The 17684-nt window shown below is 46.1% G+C and overlaps 1 protein-coding gene and 1 long non-coding RNA gene across 2 annotated transcripts; one reads left to right on the top strand and one right to left on the bottom strand.

The window, feature by feature from the left end:
* Positions 1 to 8205: 8205 nt before the first annotated feature.
* Positions 8206 to 10168, bottom strand: LOC135809377 (uncharacterized). The gene is made up of 3 exons (XR_010552186.1): positions 9811 to 10168; positions 9553 to 9718; positions 8206 to 8660 (listed from the first exon to the last, which is right to left on the bottom strand). It is a non-coding gene; the product is annotated as an uncharacterized LOC135809377 (long non-coding RNA).
* A 3247-nt stretch (positions 10169 to 13415) lies between these two features.
* LOC135810813 (uncharacterized) lies at positions 13416 to 17462 on the top strand. The gene is made up of 6 exons (XM_065324244.1): positions 13416 to 13694; positions 14826 to 15021; positions 16051 to 16158; positions 16345 to 16423; positions 16619 to 16742; positions 17257 to 17462. Exons 1-6 carry the CDS (start codon positions 13556 to 13558, stop codon positions 17397 to 17399), a joined length of 789 nt encoding a protein of 262 aa, XP_065180316.1. The 5' UTR covers positions 13416 to 13555; the 3' UTR covers positions 17400 to 17462.
* Positions 17463 to 17684: the final 222 nt, after the last annotated feature.

Here is a 17684-nt window from a genome sequence, read left to right as displayed (position 1 = left end):
CCATCCAAACTACTTGTCTGCCCCAATCTTGAACTTTTGCTTCTTCAAGATCCCGGAGTCCATGGACTTTTGTGCTTGAAAACATACAAATAAATTATTACAAGAGAGTTGTACAATAATCAGTAAAATTTAAATGCAGTTGTACTGTACTGTACAGACTTATTAAAAAATTGTAGTACGAGTACTATGGGTTACTTTGTGGTAGGCCCCCGGAATTCCGGAACCAGTTTTGGGTACGACTTCCTGGCCCAGGCAGATTCTGCTCCGCTGAGTCCGCTCGCCTTGATATGTTGCTGCAAAGTGTTGCTGCAAGATCTTCGATATTTTGCCGAGCCTGGCACTAGAAACTAATTTGTTACTTGATGTAGGGACCAGGACGTAGACTCGAAGTACTACACTACCATGACTACTGCTGTAGTACTTCATGATTCAAACAAGCATGTGTGGGGAAATCATAGAACAAACCAAGTTTGGAATGGATTCACAACCTCAGGCCACAGGCATTAACTACAGTGAAGAGAGTCAGAGAGAGAGAGAGAGAGAGAGAGAGAGAGAGAGAGAGAGAGAGAGAGAGAGAGAGAGAGAGAGAGAGAGAGAGAGAGAGAGAGAGAGAGAGAGAGAGAGAGAGAGAGAGAGAGAGAGAGAGAGAGAGAGAGAGAGAGAGAGAGAGAGAGAGGGAGGGAGGGAGGGAGTGACAGACAGACAGACAGACAGACAGACAGAGAGACAGATACAGAGAGACGGAGAGAGAGAGAGAGAGAGAGAGAGAGAGAGAGAGAGAGAGAGAGAGAGAGAGAGAGAGAGAGAGAGAGAGAGAGAGAGAGAGAGCGCGCGCGCGCGAGAGAGAGAGAGAGGGAGGGGGTGACAGACAGACAGACAGACGGAGAGAGAGAGACAGACAGACAGACAGAGAGCGAGAGACAGAGGTAGACAGAGAGACGGAGAGAGAGAGACGGAGACACAGAGAGAGAGACGGAGACAGAGAGAGAGACACAGAGAGAGAGACACAGAGAGAGAGAGAGAGAGAGAGAGAGAGAGAGAGAGAGAGAGAGAGAGAGAGAGAGAGAGAGAGAGAGAGAGAGAGAGAGAGAGAGAGAGAGAGAGAGAGAGAGAGAGAGAGAGAGAGAGAGAGAGGATGAGGTTGTGAAGAGGTCAATAAGCCACCTCTTCAGAAAAAAGGAAGTCCTCGAAAAGTCAAAGAGTGACAATTCGAACGCCCCCCTAGTTAGTTTATACCCCTAGTAATCGGTAGTGCGAATGTCCTTCACGGTTTATCGCCATTCACGGTTTGACGGGATTTACGGTAGTCTGAACGCGCCCTAAAGTTACTTTACCCCATGTACTCTTGGTGCAACGCGCCGTGGCCAGGGTACGTAAATCTACACCCGTACCCCTCTCCTACATAGATCCTGGAGAATTCCATTTCGGATATCATTATCATAGTACGAATACTTTCAGCCACTCTTGGGGTGCGTTCTTAAATCCTCTCGGAAAAGTTGGAGACTCTCCGAAAAGTTCGAGAGCCGTTCTTATATCCACTCCGACTTTTAGGCGGCTCTCCAAAGCTCTCCAAGCTTCAGAGGTGGTTGAAACTTGGAGATTCCCGCGGTTTGGCATCAGCGCATTCGAACTAGGCTAAAAGCTGGGCGACGGGGATTCTGTCCGTAACTGCCGTTTACTTCGTTTCCTGAGTGAAGACAGCAAAATATAATATTATTAGGGCTGAAACGATCGTGGATTTTTCAAGTATCGATTATTCTTTAGCAAGTAATCGATTATAATCGTTAGCAAATAGTGTCATAATTATGTGCAAAAATTACTCTGTTTCCACAAACTATGCCTTCATAATACCAACAAACCTGCATTAGTGAAAGGGTAGCTCCGAAACATGGCAGTTTTGAAGTCATGAACCTTACCCCTGGCCCTGGCAACTGCATACTCCCAGCGGAAACTGATTCAAACTTCACAAAACGAGGGTTTACAGTACGTACTTTCTGGACACAAATTTAAAAAACGCAAAATAATCGTAATCGGTAATCTAAACGATTGCTCGATCGTTAGAGTTATCATGGTTATCAAACGAGTAGATCTACTCGTAGATCTACTCCATAATCCATTATTCGGTATATAAATCGTTTCAGCCCTAATCGGTATGTCAGTGTTTTTCGCTAGCTCGAGCTCGCGAGGCACTGGACATGGATGCTGCCGGAAGCGAGCCCTCGCACAAAGTCATTGATGTTCCCGAAGTTAGTTCGTTCACTCATCCTTTCACGGAGTTACGGACAGAATCCCCGTCGCCCAACTGATTGGTAAACACTACCGCCTTCAGTACCGGTATCTCGTAAACTCGACTGCCGTCTTCGTCGCTCGTCGCCAAATCTGCCTACAAATTGTAGACGAATAGAATTGCACGACTCTCTCAGCCTGTGTCTCGGCAAGGTCCTACTGGATAGGCTCAAGTAACGACGTTACGTTAGTTCGTCGCTTCGACAGCGAAAACTGCATCAGTGTTTGGGACGGCATGGTCGAGGACCCCGCAACTACAGTAAGTGATCAAGCTCTGGCTGATTTCTGTCAATCTCACCCTCTCTTTGCGGCGAACACAGCCGCGGTTTCAAGACAAGGCGAGGCATGTCAATTACGACACGGGCTGGCTTCATCCATCCTAAGACAGGTCAGCCAACGCCAATCTACAACCAGATTGGTTATGTCCTCTCCAGGTACTCCCAGAAGTCTCTTTTGAACCTGACTTGGGGCAAAGTAATGGCAGAGCTCTCTGAGAAAATGCACAAGCTGCGATTAAGAATGGCATGCTGTCAGGGTAATGAAGAAGGAGCAGGAGCTCATCAGAGTCATGCCCTGAGGAGACAAAGAATGTGTAGCCAATAAAGTTGACGAGTAGGTGAATCAGAAAGAGATTGAATTGCAGAAGGACAGTATCAAGCTGGTCCAGGCAGTGCGAATGATGAGGCGTGATCAGCATCATCGCAAACCATTTTCAGAGGGCGTTTGCACAACAGCCCGAATTCGCGAAGTAGATAATCAAGCGAGGTACTGAGGGCTTGATGGCTGATCAAAGCCCAAGGGACCAGCCCGAGGGCTTTGATCAGTCATCAAGCCCGACTGTACCTCGATTGAATATGCTTCAGACGATCCCCAACATTTTTTTTGATTTTGAATTCAATCGCTTTATTAGGGAGGTTTAGTTCCCACGTAACGGAAACGCGTACGTGGGTGATCCACGTAAAGTGGATGAAGGGCACCGACGTTGCAATGTTGTGTTTAGTCACACGGAACAAACAAAAGCATAAAGCGAAAGGCCCAAACCTGGTCAAAGACGAAGCTACCCGGGCCTAAGAAGCTCATCCAATATTTTGATTTCGTGCTTCGGAAACTTCTTCAGCTGAGCACCCTCACAGCTCGCACAATGCGCTCCATTCTGATTTTCACCCACGTTCTGGCGGAACGTGGGTGAGCCTCCATACACGGTATGTCGTGAATCAGAAAACGTCTGTACGTGGGTCACTGAGTATCACGTGGTACACACACGTAAAGTACCCACGGATTACGTGGGACTAAACCTCCCTATTCTTTGGGTGATCTCGAGTGTGGACAATGTCGGCCTTTCGTTTGGGATTTCAGAGCAGCCTGAAGTAGTGCATGTCGTCTTCGTTCGTAAGTTTCACACAGAGATAACAGCAAAGGGAAAGTCATGTCAGTGGACGAAAAACCTGCCACGGTTTCGTGAGAAATTTCTCAGGACTACGTGACAAGAGCCAGACGTGGCTGAAGAGTCACGGAAGTATTTTCACTTCGACCATACACGCCTTGCTCACGCTGCATACTGCTGAGAGTTCTGCGGTGCTGGAGCTAGATTTCCAACTCCACAAGTAATTAGTTGAGAGCCACCGCATCCCTGACCACCACCCCTATTGGTTTCGTGTTCTTAATAGCCAGATCACCTTGAAAAGACTGAGATCGGGCATGATCAGAGCTTTGATGGTTTTGTCGTACAGTTGCCAATGGCAGCGGGCTTTGATGGTTTTCTCGTACAGGTTGCCCCTGACAGCGGGCTTTGATGGAATATCAAAGCCTGCTCTCCGAGGCTGCTGATTGGTCGTAACCTAGCAAAGGGCACGTGGGTCGTTTGAAGACGAAGTAGAGATAGACTCAGTACCAGTTTGTCGCTCACAACCCCCATCACTGCTCAAGAAGTCGAAAAAGCTGAAGCTCGCCTGAATAACCATCGCTCGGCAGGCCTGACAATACGCCGGCAGAACTGCAAGAAGTATACTCCAGCTGCTGCACTGTGCAAGCATCTGGCCAAGTTATTCCATGATGGTCCAGACCAGAGACCATGCAACAACTGTAGAAGGTCTGCTAATGCCTTTACGAGAGCCAGGCAAGCCTAAGAGCCCAACATCAAGCCCAAGGCCAATTTTCCTGCGGAATACTATTCAAGGCACAAGACCCGGCGCTGGCCATCTGCAGCACCTCAGAATGACAGCCAGCACCCTCAAGTCATTTGGCGAAAGGGGCCAACGGACTTGGGGCACTGGGTGGATCAATAGTATTGCACAGAACAACAGCTTTTAGAGTTTGGAAGCTCACTATTCGTGTGTGCCATTGGCTCGTGGAGTTGTTCTTTTTTACCCAATGTACATATTGCCGGGCTGCTTTTTGAGTAGCAGTCCAGCTCCCAGTTTCACGTGAGCGGTCTGAGGAAAACTTGCGGCTAGGGAGAGGACAGCAGTGCTGTTGTTGCTTTTGTTTATTTTGGTAGTAAGTTAATGTACCTGTAGTGGTGCTATTTTCTCCCGATACCAAGCGGATGGGCGATTAATAATAATAATGATACCATACTGTATTGAAAAGCACGGACGGTGAGTTTTAGTGCAAATATTACTACTCGTTTGCCACTTTGTGTGGAAATAGGGACGTCATATGCCAGATCACTGGCCCTTCCCCATTGAAACCAGGGAGTAGTAGATCTACTACTCCCTGATTGAAACCAAGACGGTACTGATGAGATTTGTACGACCCAAACATCTAGCTGTAGGGAGGAGTCTACAGCAACTTTGGACTTGGAGTCGTGTTGTTGGTGTCACCGGGTGAACAAGGGCGGCCGGAGAACGTAGATTCTTTGTGGGGAGTTACTAGAAAACTTACATCCGGCTGGTGTAGCAGGAGACTTTATCAAGAGTAAAAATAAGCTCGGGGGAGCTGTGCCACAGAGCTGGTTGGCACTCACTCGTACACTGATTTGTAGTCGTATTTGTATTTCATACGAGCTCCTTGGCTATTACCGCACTAAGCAAACGCACCCCGGCTAGGCCCAGACAGATTTTGCTCCGCTTGCCCCGATATTTTGCGGCAAAATGTTGCTGCAAAATTTTCGATATTTTGCCGAGCCTGGCACTAGAAACTCGATATTTTGCTCCATTTTGCTCCGGAAAAACGTGTATTATCATTTCCCGTACAACGTTTCATAAAATCGCAGGGTTGGTTCTCAACACGGGTTTCCAGGCACGTGTCCCTGAGTTCTTCCACAATCATATCGATCCCCAGTGAATCCCAGTGATAATTTCGGTGACAAGATCTCGTCCTGGGCAGTGTATCCTATTGAACGGGTAAGAAACAAGGAAATCCAATCATCAGTCATCGATTTTACCGAACATCTCGATATTTTTGCTCCGGTTTTGCCGGCAATTTCCGCTCTTTCAATTCTTCGATATTTTGCCGAAAGAATTGCCGGCAGGATATGTCTACACAATGTAGTGTCTGGGCCTAACCCCGGCCCGTGATAAGTAAAGTACAGATAAACAAGAGTGTGCAACTCGCGGATGGGTTGGCTTGGCACTAGGGTTGTCCACATTTTTCGAAATATTTTTGCCAAGTTGCGGATGCAAAATGCAGTCTTGTTGCATTATGCATTACTCTCATCTCCGCATGCACAGAATCTCCGCAAATGTTAGTCGAACCACTCACCTTCTTTAGTTTGGCCTTATTATTATTTTTTCTCACCCCACACCCCTCTACTCTGTTATCGGCCCTCTTAAGAGTTGTGTTCATCACTTGCATGCACCAGTGCACTGTTGAGGCTTCCGATGGATTATGCATTCCATAAATTCAGCAGGATTTTCAGGAAAATCAGAAGAAATTCAAAAAATTCAAAAAATTCAAAAAAATCAACCCAATTCGCGAAAATTATGCGACCGTTGTCATGGCAACCAACAAAAAATGGCCGCCTCTCTAATTTATGGTTACCGTGACTCACGTGAGAGTTGACTAGTCTATCGGCATCGCTGGAAAATTCCATTTTCCTCGTGCTGCATCAAGAGTACATAAACTACTCTTGATAACCACCTCTTGGCTGCATCCATGGCCATGCCATGGCATAGTGGCTTTTTTACCTTTTGACAGCTACGGTTGTAGTATCCCTGCCTTGCTAGTAGTAGTACCAAGAGTACATGAACTCTTGCTAGTACTCGTACTGAACTGTCGACTGTACATCTACATCTTCTACCAAGAGTCCAAGACTCTTGCTTCTACTGACCTCTAATCATGTCACATGTACACGTACACGCACTGCATGACTCTTGTCACTCCTTTGCCGGATTGATTGATTGATTTTTATTTAAGGATTTTCCAAAGGCCGCTTTGCTGACAAGCCTGTACATATCTTTGCTAGTTTAGATCATCACACCTGTATGCACTTGCCTTTGGGTCTTAGTACATTCAGTACTGTGGTATTGGTTTATAAAGCATGTAACATTATTATTATTATTATTATTATTATTATTATGGGGCTGTTAAGTGTGACGTCACGGCCCCTTCGATACGCATAGCAACGGAGAGCACTGGGGACAAACAAAAGTCGCGTCCTCTGGATGGAACCAGTTGTGAAGGGCAACAGCATCTAAATGACTGGAGAGAGAGCAGTTTTTCTTTGCTTTTTCGTCAAGCGATTGTTGTCGCTCTTTACTCCTTGTTCTTTCCTCTACAAATCTCCTGTAGTCGTCGAGGGCCTTCATAATGGCTGTGAAATTGGCTGCCCACTGTAAAACTCCGTGTTTGAGAGTGCTTTGAAGATTCTTCGCCTCCTGATGGATCAAAGTACGAGCGCTCCCTGTGGATTCGATTATATGTAGGTGAGTTGTTCAAGAAATCAGTGTCTTCTTTCTGTCTCTGCCCTCACGCTGGCACAATATCAGCTTCTATATCCATGACAGCCCGCACCTCCCGTAGACTGCATGACTTAGCTGTATTCTCGCCATCCGTGGTGATTGAAGACCCATGGAAGAAGTTGTTCAGAATGATGTCCTGAGAATATAAAATAAAATAATTCCAGGGAATTGTTACAGGGTATTTTGGAAGGATGGAGAGAGAGAGAGAGAGAGAGAGAGAGAGAGAGAGACAGAGAGAGAGAGAGCACTGTTTGAAGTGTTTGTCTCACTGTAATTACTCCAGATTATTGAATGGTGTATGATCTACTCGATATTTTCCGCAATGGTTTTTCCTGATTTGCGGGATCTCTTCTTTTGCTGTTTGCGTGTTTACAGGAAGTGACTGTCTGGTATATCTTCACCAGATCCTGGGGAAATGAAGTCAGATGCAGAGGCAGGGTCGTCCAGTGATGCAACACTGCCGTTCTATGTGCAACGTCACCGCTAATTCCCCCGGCGAAAACACAAACACGTGAAGAGACTACAGTATTGACCGTTCTGGTAATGAATCGTGACTGCTCGGACAGTCGATAATCGAAACACAGAGCACCAGCGTGATGTTTTCATATTGGGAACCACACACCAGCTCAATTCTCAAGCCCAAAAATTGATTAATACAAAACACAGAGCGACGCAACAAGAGATCATCCGGCAACCAAACCAACCTGGGTCTGATGCACTGAATAGTCCTGAAATACGCAGGCCACACAAAGCAGTGCAAGCACAGACTGTTACAAGGTACATGCATTGCAGAACAAAGTGTAACCAAAGATACACAGGGTTATAGCTGCACACTCGTGCATGTGCTCGCTCAGCCCAAGAACACGCAGGATGATACAAATAATCCGGGGGAAACACGCTAATGTCATGACCGGGGAGTGGGCCAGACATACTCTCAGGATTCTACAATTCCAGGTTCTTTACGGAAATATACCAGGAGTCCAGATACCCATTCCTCACCCTCACCACACAAGAAGACCAAAGCTTCACTCTAGGACCAAGCTCAAACAACAGAGAAGCAACAAGAACAACAACAACCAGCGATCGATGCAAAGCATCGAGCTATATACTACAAGACCTAGTAGCGTGCATGGCGCGGAGCGAGCGAGTAGCCAGCAAAGCATGAATAGTGATAGGTTTCACAACACTATTGATCGACACATCGCCGCCATGGCAAACACTTCATAAAGACACATGTATAAGCAGACGGAATACAATACAGATAATGACATTGTAGCAACACACGGACACGACACTAGCACCGAAGTAAGCATCAAGACGTAAATAGTGCAGCTCTGAAAAAGTAAAAACTACATTGACATGTACATTGGTGTGCCGAGTAGTATCATCCTTGATCACCCATCCAACCAAGACGTTATCAGGTCCGAGACGCCGAGATCCCACGCCGAATGTGAAGTGCATCTAGCCTTGAACCTGTTGCACAAGGCACGCACATATGACAAAAAATGACATCCACTCCGATTATTTCCAGAGGGGAATCATAACAGAACACAGAAATGAAACAACGGGCTCAACAAAGTAAACGCAAAGGAAATTAGTTAAAATAGTCCATGAAGTGCTATTTTAATTCCAGCGCTGACTGCAGTGTGGCGTCATGGCCCGATACCCGCTGAGCATAGACACAAACTCCATTTGACAGGGGCACGACATACTATTTTGGAATAAAGTCACAGGGGCGTAGCACCCGCTACGACTGGTACGACCATGGCCGCACCACTTTTCGAAAAGTGTGGTCCGTCTGGAACGTGCAAAACCATAATAAAAAATCAGGATCCATCGATATTTGCATATGCGCTTCAGACCTTTTTCTAGACTCGTACTCGTAGATCTGTTATGCATCTGCAGTCGTACTGAGTACTGTACTCGACTCGACTGCACACTGCGCCAGAAGTTCCCAGAACGCAGGATTTTGTGTCGTTTTAACAAAATTTTCCCAGGGGGGGGGGCGGACCCCCTCTAACACGGCCTTCCGCCGCACCGACCTTCGGTCGTACCACTTCCAAAACCCCTCCTACGCCCCTGAGTCATAAAGTACAGCACTCCATTGACATGACGGACACCTCGTGCAAATGCGTGGTCTGTTCATCCGGCCAACTCGGCCACGCATGAGAGTGTGTGCATGTACGCGCGCACGCAAGCGCGCACGTGCACACACACACACACCGTGTATTCGGTGCGTATGGCGTACCTGTTGTGGAGATAATGAAGATGGACTCATTAACATGATGTTACATGTACATGTACAGTGTATGTTTGAGTGTAAAGTAAATTTTATTTTATTACACATTTCTTCGACACAACTTACTCCACATCTTCGCATTTCTCATAATCCATCCATCTACACTCCGTCTCAGTTGAGGAAAAATTCTCCCAGGTATACACTAGTCACCACAGCCATGTGATGACATTGGGATGGGTCCCAAGCACGATTGCACTCTCCAGTTACAATATAATTTATTTGTCCAGATTATCTGTGAAGACAAAATGCAATGCATAGCGGCAATCGATGGATGAAGAGAGAGTTTGTAAATACACATATCTTTCCACTTGTTCAGGAGCTTACCTTTTGGAGTTCACATCGTTTACACGATCTCTTATGCTGTCTTGCACCTTGGCTTTGTTGACCATGGATACGCCATCCCAGAAGACATTCTACAGGAGCTACTAATGCAGAGCGTTTTTCACGCTCGATCTCGGCGATCTACCTCGTCACGCCAATAAAATCCTCCGTGACACTGGCTACAGTCACAAGAGACGTCTCAGTAAGGTAATGAGCACGACAACGCCGTCGAGATCAAGGACAAAGAGAAAACAAAACACTCACTGAAAACAGCAAAGAAGAAACGAAGAAATGTACACGATTCCTATATGTTGCCACTGACAACTGGTTCGGTGGAGACGACGCTACTTTTGTTTGTCCCCAGTGGGATCGTTGCTATGCGTATCGAAGGAACTGTGACGTCATCACTTAACAGCCCCATTATCAAAATTGATAGTGTGTTCAAGGACACATAACATTGTCCTGAAGTAACTTGTAGTTCCACTAAAATCAGTGAATCTTCGGCGCCTGAACTTGGTAGTTTTGAGGTCTGGCTGTTTGACACACCCTCATGTTTTCGACTGGGGTCGTGAGGAGTCATGCTTTGGGCATGGAAAAGGGCAAAGTATACCCCAAGTTGCAATTTTTCCCCGGGGATGCATTTTAAACTTGGAAAGTTTTCCCTCGTGCACTTGGCCGCATCTACAATGCGCGGTCTTCTGAAAAAAAGGTGACGTCAACAAAAAATTCCGCCGTGGCCGGCCGTGGGCGGGACAGGGAGAGATCCGGAGTTATAATTGTAGTTGCACACTCTTGTTTATCTACTCTGTCTTGGCTAGTCTTGCCGTCTTGGTGTTAGTCAGGGGTCAAAGTACACGCAGTTCAGAAGATCGAACGAAGAGGACGAACAGCGGAAAGTCCAGATCAGAGAATCGTCAAATAGTTGTTATAATTTGACTACTAGTACTATAGTATTTGACGGCTCCCTGCAGCAGGGCCGGTCCTGGTGCATGTAGATGGGGATAACAGCAGTTACTGCACAGTCTGTAGCTGCAACTACAATGATTATTATAGCAATAAAAACTGCTTTATGGCAGTTTTCTAAAAAAAGTTATTGTGTTCTAGTCCATGGACCCCGTCTAAAAAGTAAGAAATAAACGAAATGTGATAGCCGAAAATTATAATTTCACACAAAACCTCACAATAATCACAACACTTGAAATGCTGCTTTCAACACTAAACTTGTACTGCACCAACAATTGGCAACATGCATGCATAGGAAAGAGGATCACGAGGGGAAAAGGTCTTCTACGAGTACATGTAGCTTTTCATTCTGTGTGATTATTGTGAGGTTTTGTGTGAAATTATAATTTTCGGCTATCACATTTCGTTTATTTCTTACTTTTTAGACGGGGTCCATGGACTAGAACACAATAACTTTTTTTAGAAAACTGCCATAAAGCAGTTTTTATTGCTATAATTTCTTTTGTTTTTTCTGTCACCATGTACCAATCAATGGAATGCCCTAGTAAATGATGGGCTTCACATCATATCAATACCGTATTATACGCATTGATGTGCAAGCCTTTTCTTGCAGAAAATGGCACTAGCATAATGCAATTGCATGTTCTTCTGCGGGGAAACATGACATGCGAGTAGTGGTCTGGTGGTGGTGATACTTTTTTATACGGAGGTCATTCTGTGCATGTTGCAGCTTGCTGTTGCAGAATTTCATGACTGTCATAAAATTGTCTTACTTTCAGATATTTCAGATTTCCCCACCCTCGATCAGATTTATTTGAGAAATGTAGCCAGGTGCGTGTCGCAGATGTTTTTGTTGATTCTGTGTTTATAATGGTTTTTAATCATGGGTTATCGTGATAAGGTCATCCTGCATCATATTGCACTGAAATGGTAATCCTGTTGATGTCGACACAACTTTTGGAAGTAGTTCAATGACTTTAAACTGTTAGTCCACGATTTTCTAGAACAACACAGCAAAGGAGGAACAATAAACATGTATTAAAATGTAAACAAATACATTGCTGAGTCCGACACCTCGTTCCAACAACTACACTGATCCTGAGGATAAAAGGGGCAAGGCTATGGTTGGAGGTACTGAGAGATAAACAAGGCACTCCACAATAATAAAATCTTGCACATCTTTTGGTGAGTATGAATGATATCCAGTCGAACCTCTTTAGGACGAACACCAAGGGACCGATGGTATTTATTCTGTGAGTTTGTCTTAACCTATTTTGTAACCAGTGAATACAATTATTTCTCCAATAGACATACATGTACGAATAGATTTCTTCTACAGCGAAAGATTCTAAGCCACACCGACTCATTGACTCATCTCGTATGAAACAAATGAGTCACTAGAGAGGTTCTGCAAAACGAAAATGCGTACAAACTTTCGCCTACGTCATGAAGTGCGAAACTTCGCACGAACTTTCGCAACTTTGGACGCGAAACTTGCAGGGAACGCGAAATGAACTGTCGTAGGAAATTTCGTGAGATCAGGTCATGGCGTACATGCACTTGGCCCGCGCAAACTACGAAAATGTGCAGAACACAAAGTTCGTGCAAAAATTCGTACACACTTTCGCAAGGACTGTCGCGAAGCTTCGTTCGAATTTTCGTTTCGCAAGGACTGTCGCGAAGCTTCGTTCGAATTTTCGTTTCGCAGAACCTCTCTATACTGAACCTTTCTTTAGCAACATGACGGCAACTGAAACAGCAACAGAGAAAGTACGGTACATGTACTCCACATTCTTGCAGGTACTACAAACAGATTGCAGATCGTGATTCTTGCTTTGGCGGCACGAAACTGTATTTGGGGCAGTGCAATCTCGGTGGTACTCACAAATCAAAACGCCCAGACTCTGGAGATTCTCCCCGATATGCGAATTTATTTTGCAAACTCGGTCAATGGGTCCTTGAACCTTTCCCTCCAGATTGGGAACTGCCAACGATAGTATGCCACTGACCAGCGCATTACTTGTAACGTACTAATGTACAATGAATATGAGTATTTCGACAACACATCTAACATAAGCCTTACCGTCAAGAAGGTGAACTCGCGTTCTTCGCACACTGTAGACAAGGGAAAAGAGATAAAAATGAATCTAAATCCGAATAAGATCAGCACACATTTCCGTAAAATTTAGTGAAAGGGCTCACTGAGCATAATAAGCAAATGAATCGAAGGAAACTGGTCAACTCAGAGATCACCTGTCATCGAGTATTCCGTAAAAGGAGGCCTCGGCAGCGGAAAAGCTAAATTTAGGGTGCGTTCTTAAATCCTCTCGGAAAAGTTGGAGACTCTCCTAAAAGTTCGAGAGCTGTTCTTATATCCTCTCCGAATTTTAGGAGGCTCTCCAAAGCTCTCGAAGCTCTCCAAGCTTCAGAGGTGGTTGAAACTCGGAGATTCCCGCGGTTTGGGATCAGCGCATGCGAACTAGGCTAAAAGCCACGTGTTGATCATGAGTACATGTATGTACCGAGCCTCTTACGTAGAAACTTACGTAGCTACGTAAACAACGTGTCTGAATAGCGGTGTCATTAGGTAGCGCCATGTGAACACAATAATAGAAAAGCTGACAGGATCGCTTTTCTAAATGTGAAACATTTCTATTTTGGAACTTTGAAGAAGCGCAGCAGTTACTTGACGTTACATAGCCTATACTACTGGTACAAGTAACAGTTTGTACTTTTCAAGCATTGCAACTCCGCCACTGCCCAGTCCCTTGTTCGCCCTCGCCTGATGGAATCGGAGGAAGGAGGTGATCCTCAGCAACAGCGGCAGTTTCCGGCCCGAAAGTACCCGGTGATACTTCACCGAAGTCTTGCGCAAGGACAACTGTTCAAGCTTCTGCAAGATCACGAAGTTCTCAAACCGCGAGGTCAGTACCATGACGGCATGAGACTGCCTGATGGGTTCTTTGAGATGAACCCTGCCTACATGACTTCAGGTCCGTGTTCCCCCAATCTTCCGGGGAGTAGCGGACAGTCATACCCGAGGGTCCGGGTATGCGGTGATTTTCACTGGGACTCAATATAACCCCCCCCCCCCCCACACACACACGCATTATACACGCATCACCACCATAACCGGCACATCTGCTACGACCCTTACTCCCCACAGTCCGCCATTATTTTTGTATCCTCTTCTGACACTGACAGGTCAGTGATGTGACACGTCAGTACAACACCCTACTACAAGTACCGTATTTTCCCCAATAAACGTACACGTCTCCAGAACGTCTCCAATTGTAGTACATGTGGAGTATGGATCAAACATATAAAATGTAGCCGAGACGTTATTAAAGGGGAAGTTAAGCCTAAAATCAAATGTTCACCAGTTGTAGTCTTCGGGGTGCTGAGTCGAATGGTCTTGGTCCGAGGAAGCTGAGACGCTCCCTTCCTCCTTTATCCCCAATCGAACTCGCGCACTTCCACCGAAACTGGGTGACTGCGCCCTACTAGATGGGGATTTGTATGCAAAATGTCACTAAAAGCGCCATTTCGTTCTTATAAAAGCACGGATGACCGCGATTGGCCCATATGTTGTAGTCTTTTGGACGCTGAGTCGACTGGTTTTGGTCCGAGAATGCTGCGATGCAGCGTTCCTCCTTTATTCCCAATCGAACATGGTTGAACAAGCGGTCACGTGATCCTGCGTACACCAGTCACCTGGTCACCGTGCCTAGCCTAGCGCCTGCAGGGTACAACTTACAGCCTGTTTGACCTTTTTTGGGTGCACTCCTGTCACCCGAGTTGAACCTTGGTGTGAAAGTTGTCGCTTGCTGGCGCGGTGACCAGGTGACTCCAGTGCTGTGTAGTCTTCTGGGTGTGAATTCTAAGCCGAATGGTCTTGATCTGGGAGTCATTGCGATACATCGTTCAACCCAGGGAGTACCGGTATTGTACTACTCCCTAGTTCAGCCCTAGTTCCAATCAAACATGACCACTTTTCCATTGGTTGATTCACCAGTGCATTATGTGTGCGCGTGCTTGTGCTCTTCAATCTGTAGTGTCCACCTCGGTTTTGCCGAGATCATGCATTATACCATCGCCATCCATAGCACTTCTAATCCTCAATATTGACGATATCCATGTTCTAAAGCAACCAGTAGGAGTGGATAGCAGCAGTGGCAGCGGCACAACCAGCTCATCAAATAATCTAGCTGATGGTACGGTTGCTCAACTGAATACTGCAATAGTCAAAAGGTACATGTACATGATTGTACACATTGAATTGTCACAAATGTATTCACCGAGGAGGTTGCGTTATTTGCTTTCCTGCCACTTTACATGCGTGTGCGTGCATACGTATGTGTGTGTGTGGGGGGGGGGGGTGCATGTGTGTGTGTGTGTGTGTGTATGTGTGTGTGTGTGTGTGTGTGTGTGTGTGTGTGTGCATGTGTGTGTGTGTGTGTGTGTGTGTGTGTGTGTGTGTGTGTGTGTGTGTGCCAGCTAGTTCGGTTGGTAGGTACACTTATGCCTGATTGTGTTGGGTCTGTTGCCAACAGGCTCGGCTGCTTGAAGGTGTAATGTTGTACCTGCCACCTTTGTTGGTTCCAGGGTTCATATACTTTCTATTTGAAGTATACATACCTGTTAACCATGGACTGCCTCTGGCTAAATTAACTCTTGTGTAATCAATGGTGCTAGTGAAGCTTTTATCAGATCCACTCTGATTTAGCCACTCACATTAGTAGCACATATTACCTTCACTGGGGGCAGGGGCAACTGCATGCAGTTGAATCCCGGGACGGATACCTGATGCCATCAATCCTTTTTCTGCACCTTGTCCTCACCCACTTACTGAGGTGTGGTGAGCCCATAAGTGGGATCATTTTCAAGTCCACCCAGAGTTTTGGGGATTTCAGGGGGTGTCGGCCGTTGGGCGGTTCAATAACCAATTGAGTCATCTTTCCAAGATTCCTTTTGAGTCTCTCTCCCCTCTTCCAGGGGGACTCACGTGACCAGTTCTGGCAGTGAGCAACAAGTGCAGTACAGTACAGTGTGTGTGTGTGTGTGCGTGCGTGCGTGCGTGCGTGTGGGGGGGGGGGGGGTGCACGTTCCCACTTCAATGTACAGTTGCACTAGGTGAAATCCAACGCGAAGTGCATATTTGAGTGACGAAGGCCAGTGAGTTCGACCCAAACCAGGCTTGGTATGACTTCCTGGTGGCCGCGCCACTGTGAATTGTTCTGATCCACCTGCCATCATCCTTTGCATTCTCCTTTGAAACAGCGTGCAAGAATTTATCCGACTTCATCGCAACTGCTATGTTGTACTACAAGTATGCGGCAAGCAGATAACCATTCAGCAGCATACTGCGCTGGACGTCTTTCAGCGTAGGTAAGACATTCAAAACAATAATAGAAAGCTGCACAGCATACACTCATATGCGTGTATGCTTGCATGAGCAGGTGTTGTGCTAAACTCAGCAACCGATATGAGTAATTACTGCTGTATATCCACGCATGCACACATGTTGAAGTACTCTTCACAGTTGCGTACATGTATACCTCTTCTCTGCCACAGGTTCTTCAAAGAAAACATAGCAATGGCTCTTGTGAAAGACAGTGCAGAGTGCGTGGCACTTATCACGGACCTTACAAAGGTAGGCCTACTAGGAGCGACTCTACACAAGTGATACGCACGGGGTGTGCTTGAATACATTCAGGCTCATGAGCGAATTTGCATTAGAGCTAGACATCATGCAGGTCTGTATTAATTTTTGTAGTTGAGGGGTTACTGCCCTAACACAGTCATAACCGACATTCTGTAATGTCCTTGTTCATGTGCATGTAAACAGGTAGGACAAGCTGAGGTGCGGACAAAGCTTCACCAGCACCATGCCAGGACAATGCAGCAGGGTGGCGTACTGCAGCTCGAGAAGGTCATCAGTCTACTGAAGCTAGCTGGAATACGAAGCCATGGTATCCTACTCAGGTCTACTGATATGTACAGCATTGTAGAGGAACGTAAACTCATGCATAATCTTCTTCGAGACCGAGGGGTTTCTAGGACCGGCTCCCTGTTGTTCACCCCCTCCCCCGAAAAAAAACAGACGTGTTTGTGTCTTGCTGCGGTGACCAAAAATTGCAATGCTATGCACTAACTCACAAGGCTGGATTGAGCATGGCTGGCGTAAACAAGAATTCTGCAGTCGTTCTTGCATTTTTTAACGTGTAGTAGTACAGTCAGACCTCGCGTATCCGGTCCTCTTTTATCCGGATCCCTTGCGACCCGGAAGAAAATCATTGCTTACCGATTTACAGCATATGCCATGCATACATACAGTATGTGTGTTCGATTATCCGGTTCCCTCGCCTATCCGGATATTTTTTGTGGAAAACGGATGTGTGAGGTTAAGCGAGGTTTGATTGTAATACATTTTGTTACTGGGAAATACATCACGAAGGGTTTTCCTCCTTGACAAACTATAACCAGATGCCATTGTGCTCTACGACAGTTTCGGAAGTCTGGCCAACTTGGCGCATGCCTCACTGGAGCAGCTCTCGCAGTGCTGTGTGCCGAGAAACGTCGTGCATGCCATACACGACTTTTTGCGCAGTGACTGCGTACCCATTTAGTGCATGCCACCCACAACTTTTTCCGCAATGATTGCGTACCCATTTAGTGTGTAACGGAGTAAGCGATATGAGCCGTCAGATGCAAAAAGGTACCTTATGACGTTTTGCTCGCAGTTGAGAAAATCGCGTTCGAAAAAGTATTTTCTGTGAATATGTGATCGATAGTCCGGATAGTTTCCAGGGTAACTCGGTGATGAATTGAGATTTTTGGACCTGGTTTTTGCACGACACTCTCCTGACCAGGTTGTATCTGAAACAATCGTTAACTCAATTTGGCCAAAAATG

Source organism: Sycon ciliatum, chromosome 2 (genome assembly GCF_964019385.1).
Source record: "Sycon ciliatum chromosome 2, ocSycCili1.1, whole genome shotgun sequence".
Taxonomy (NCBI): Eukaryota; Metazoa; Porifera; class Calcarea; order Leucosolenida; family Sycettidae; genus Sycon; species Sycon ciliatum.
The sequence above is the reverse complement of the archived record's forward strand: the minus strand, read 5'-3'. Positions and strand labels throughout refer to the sequence as shown.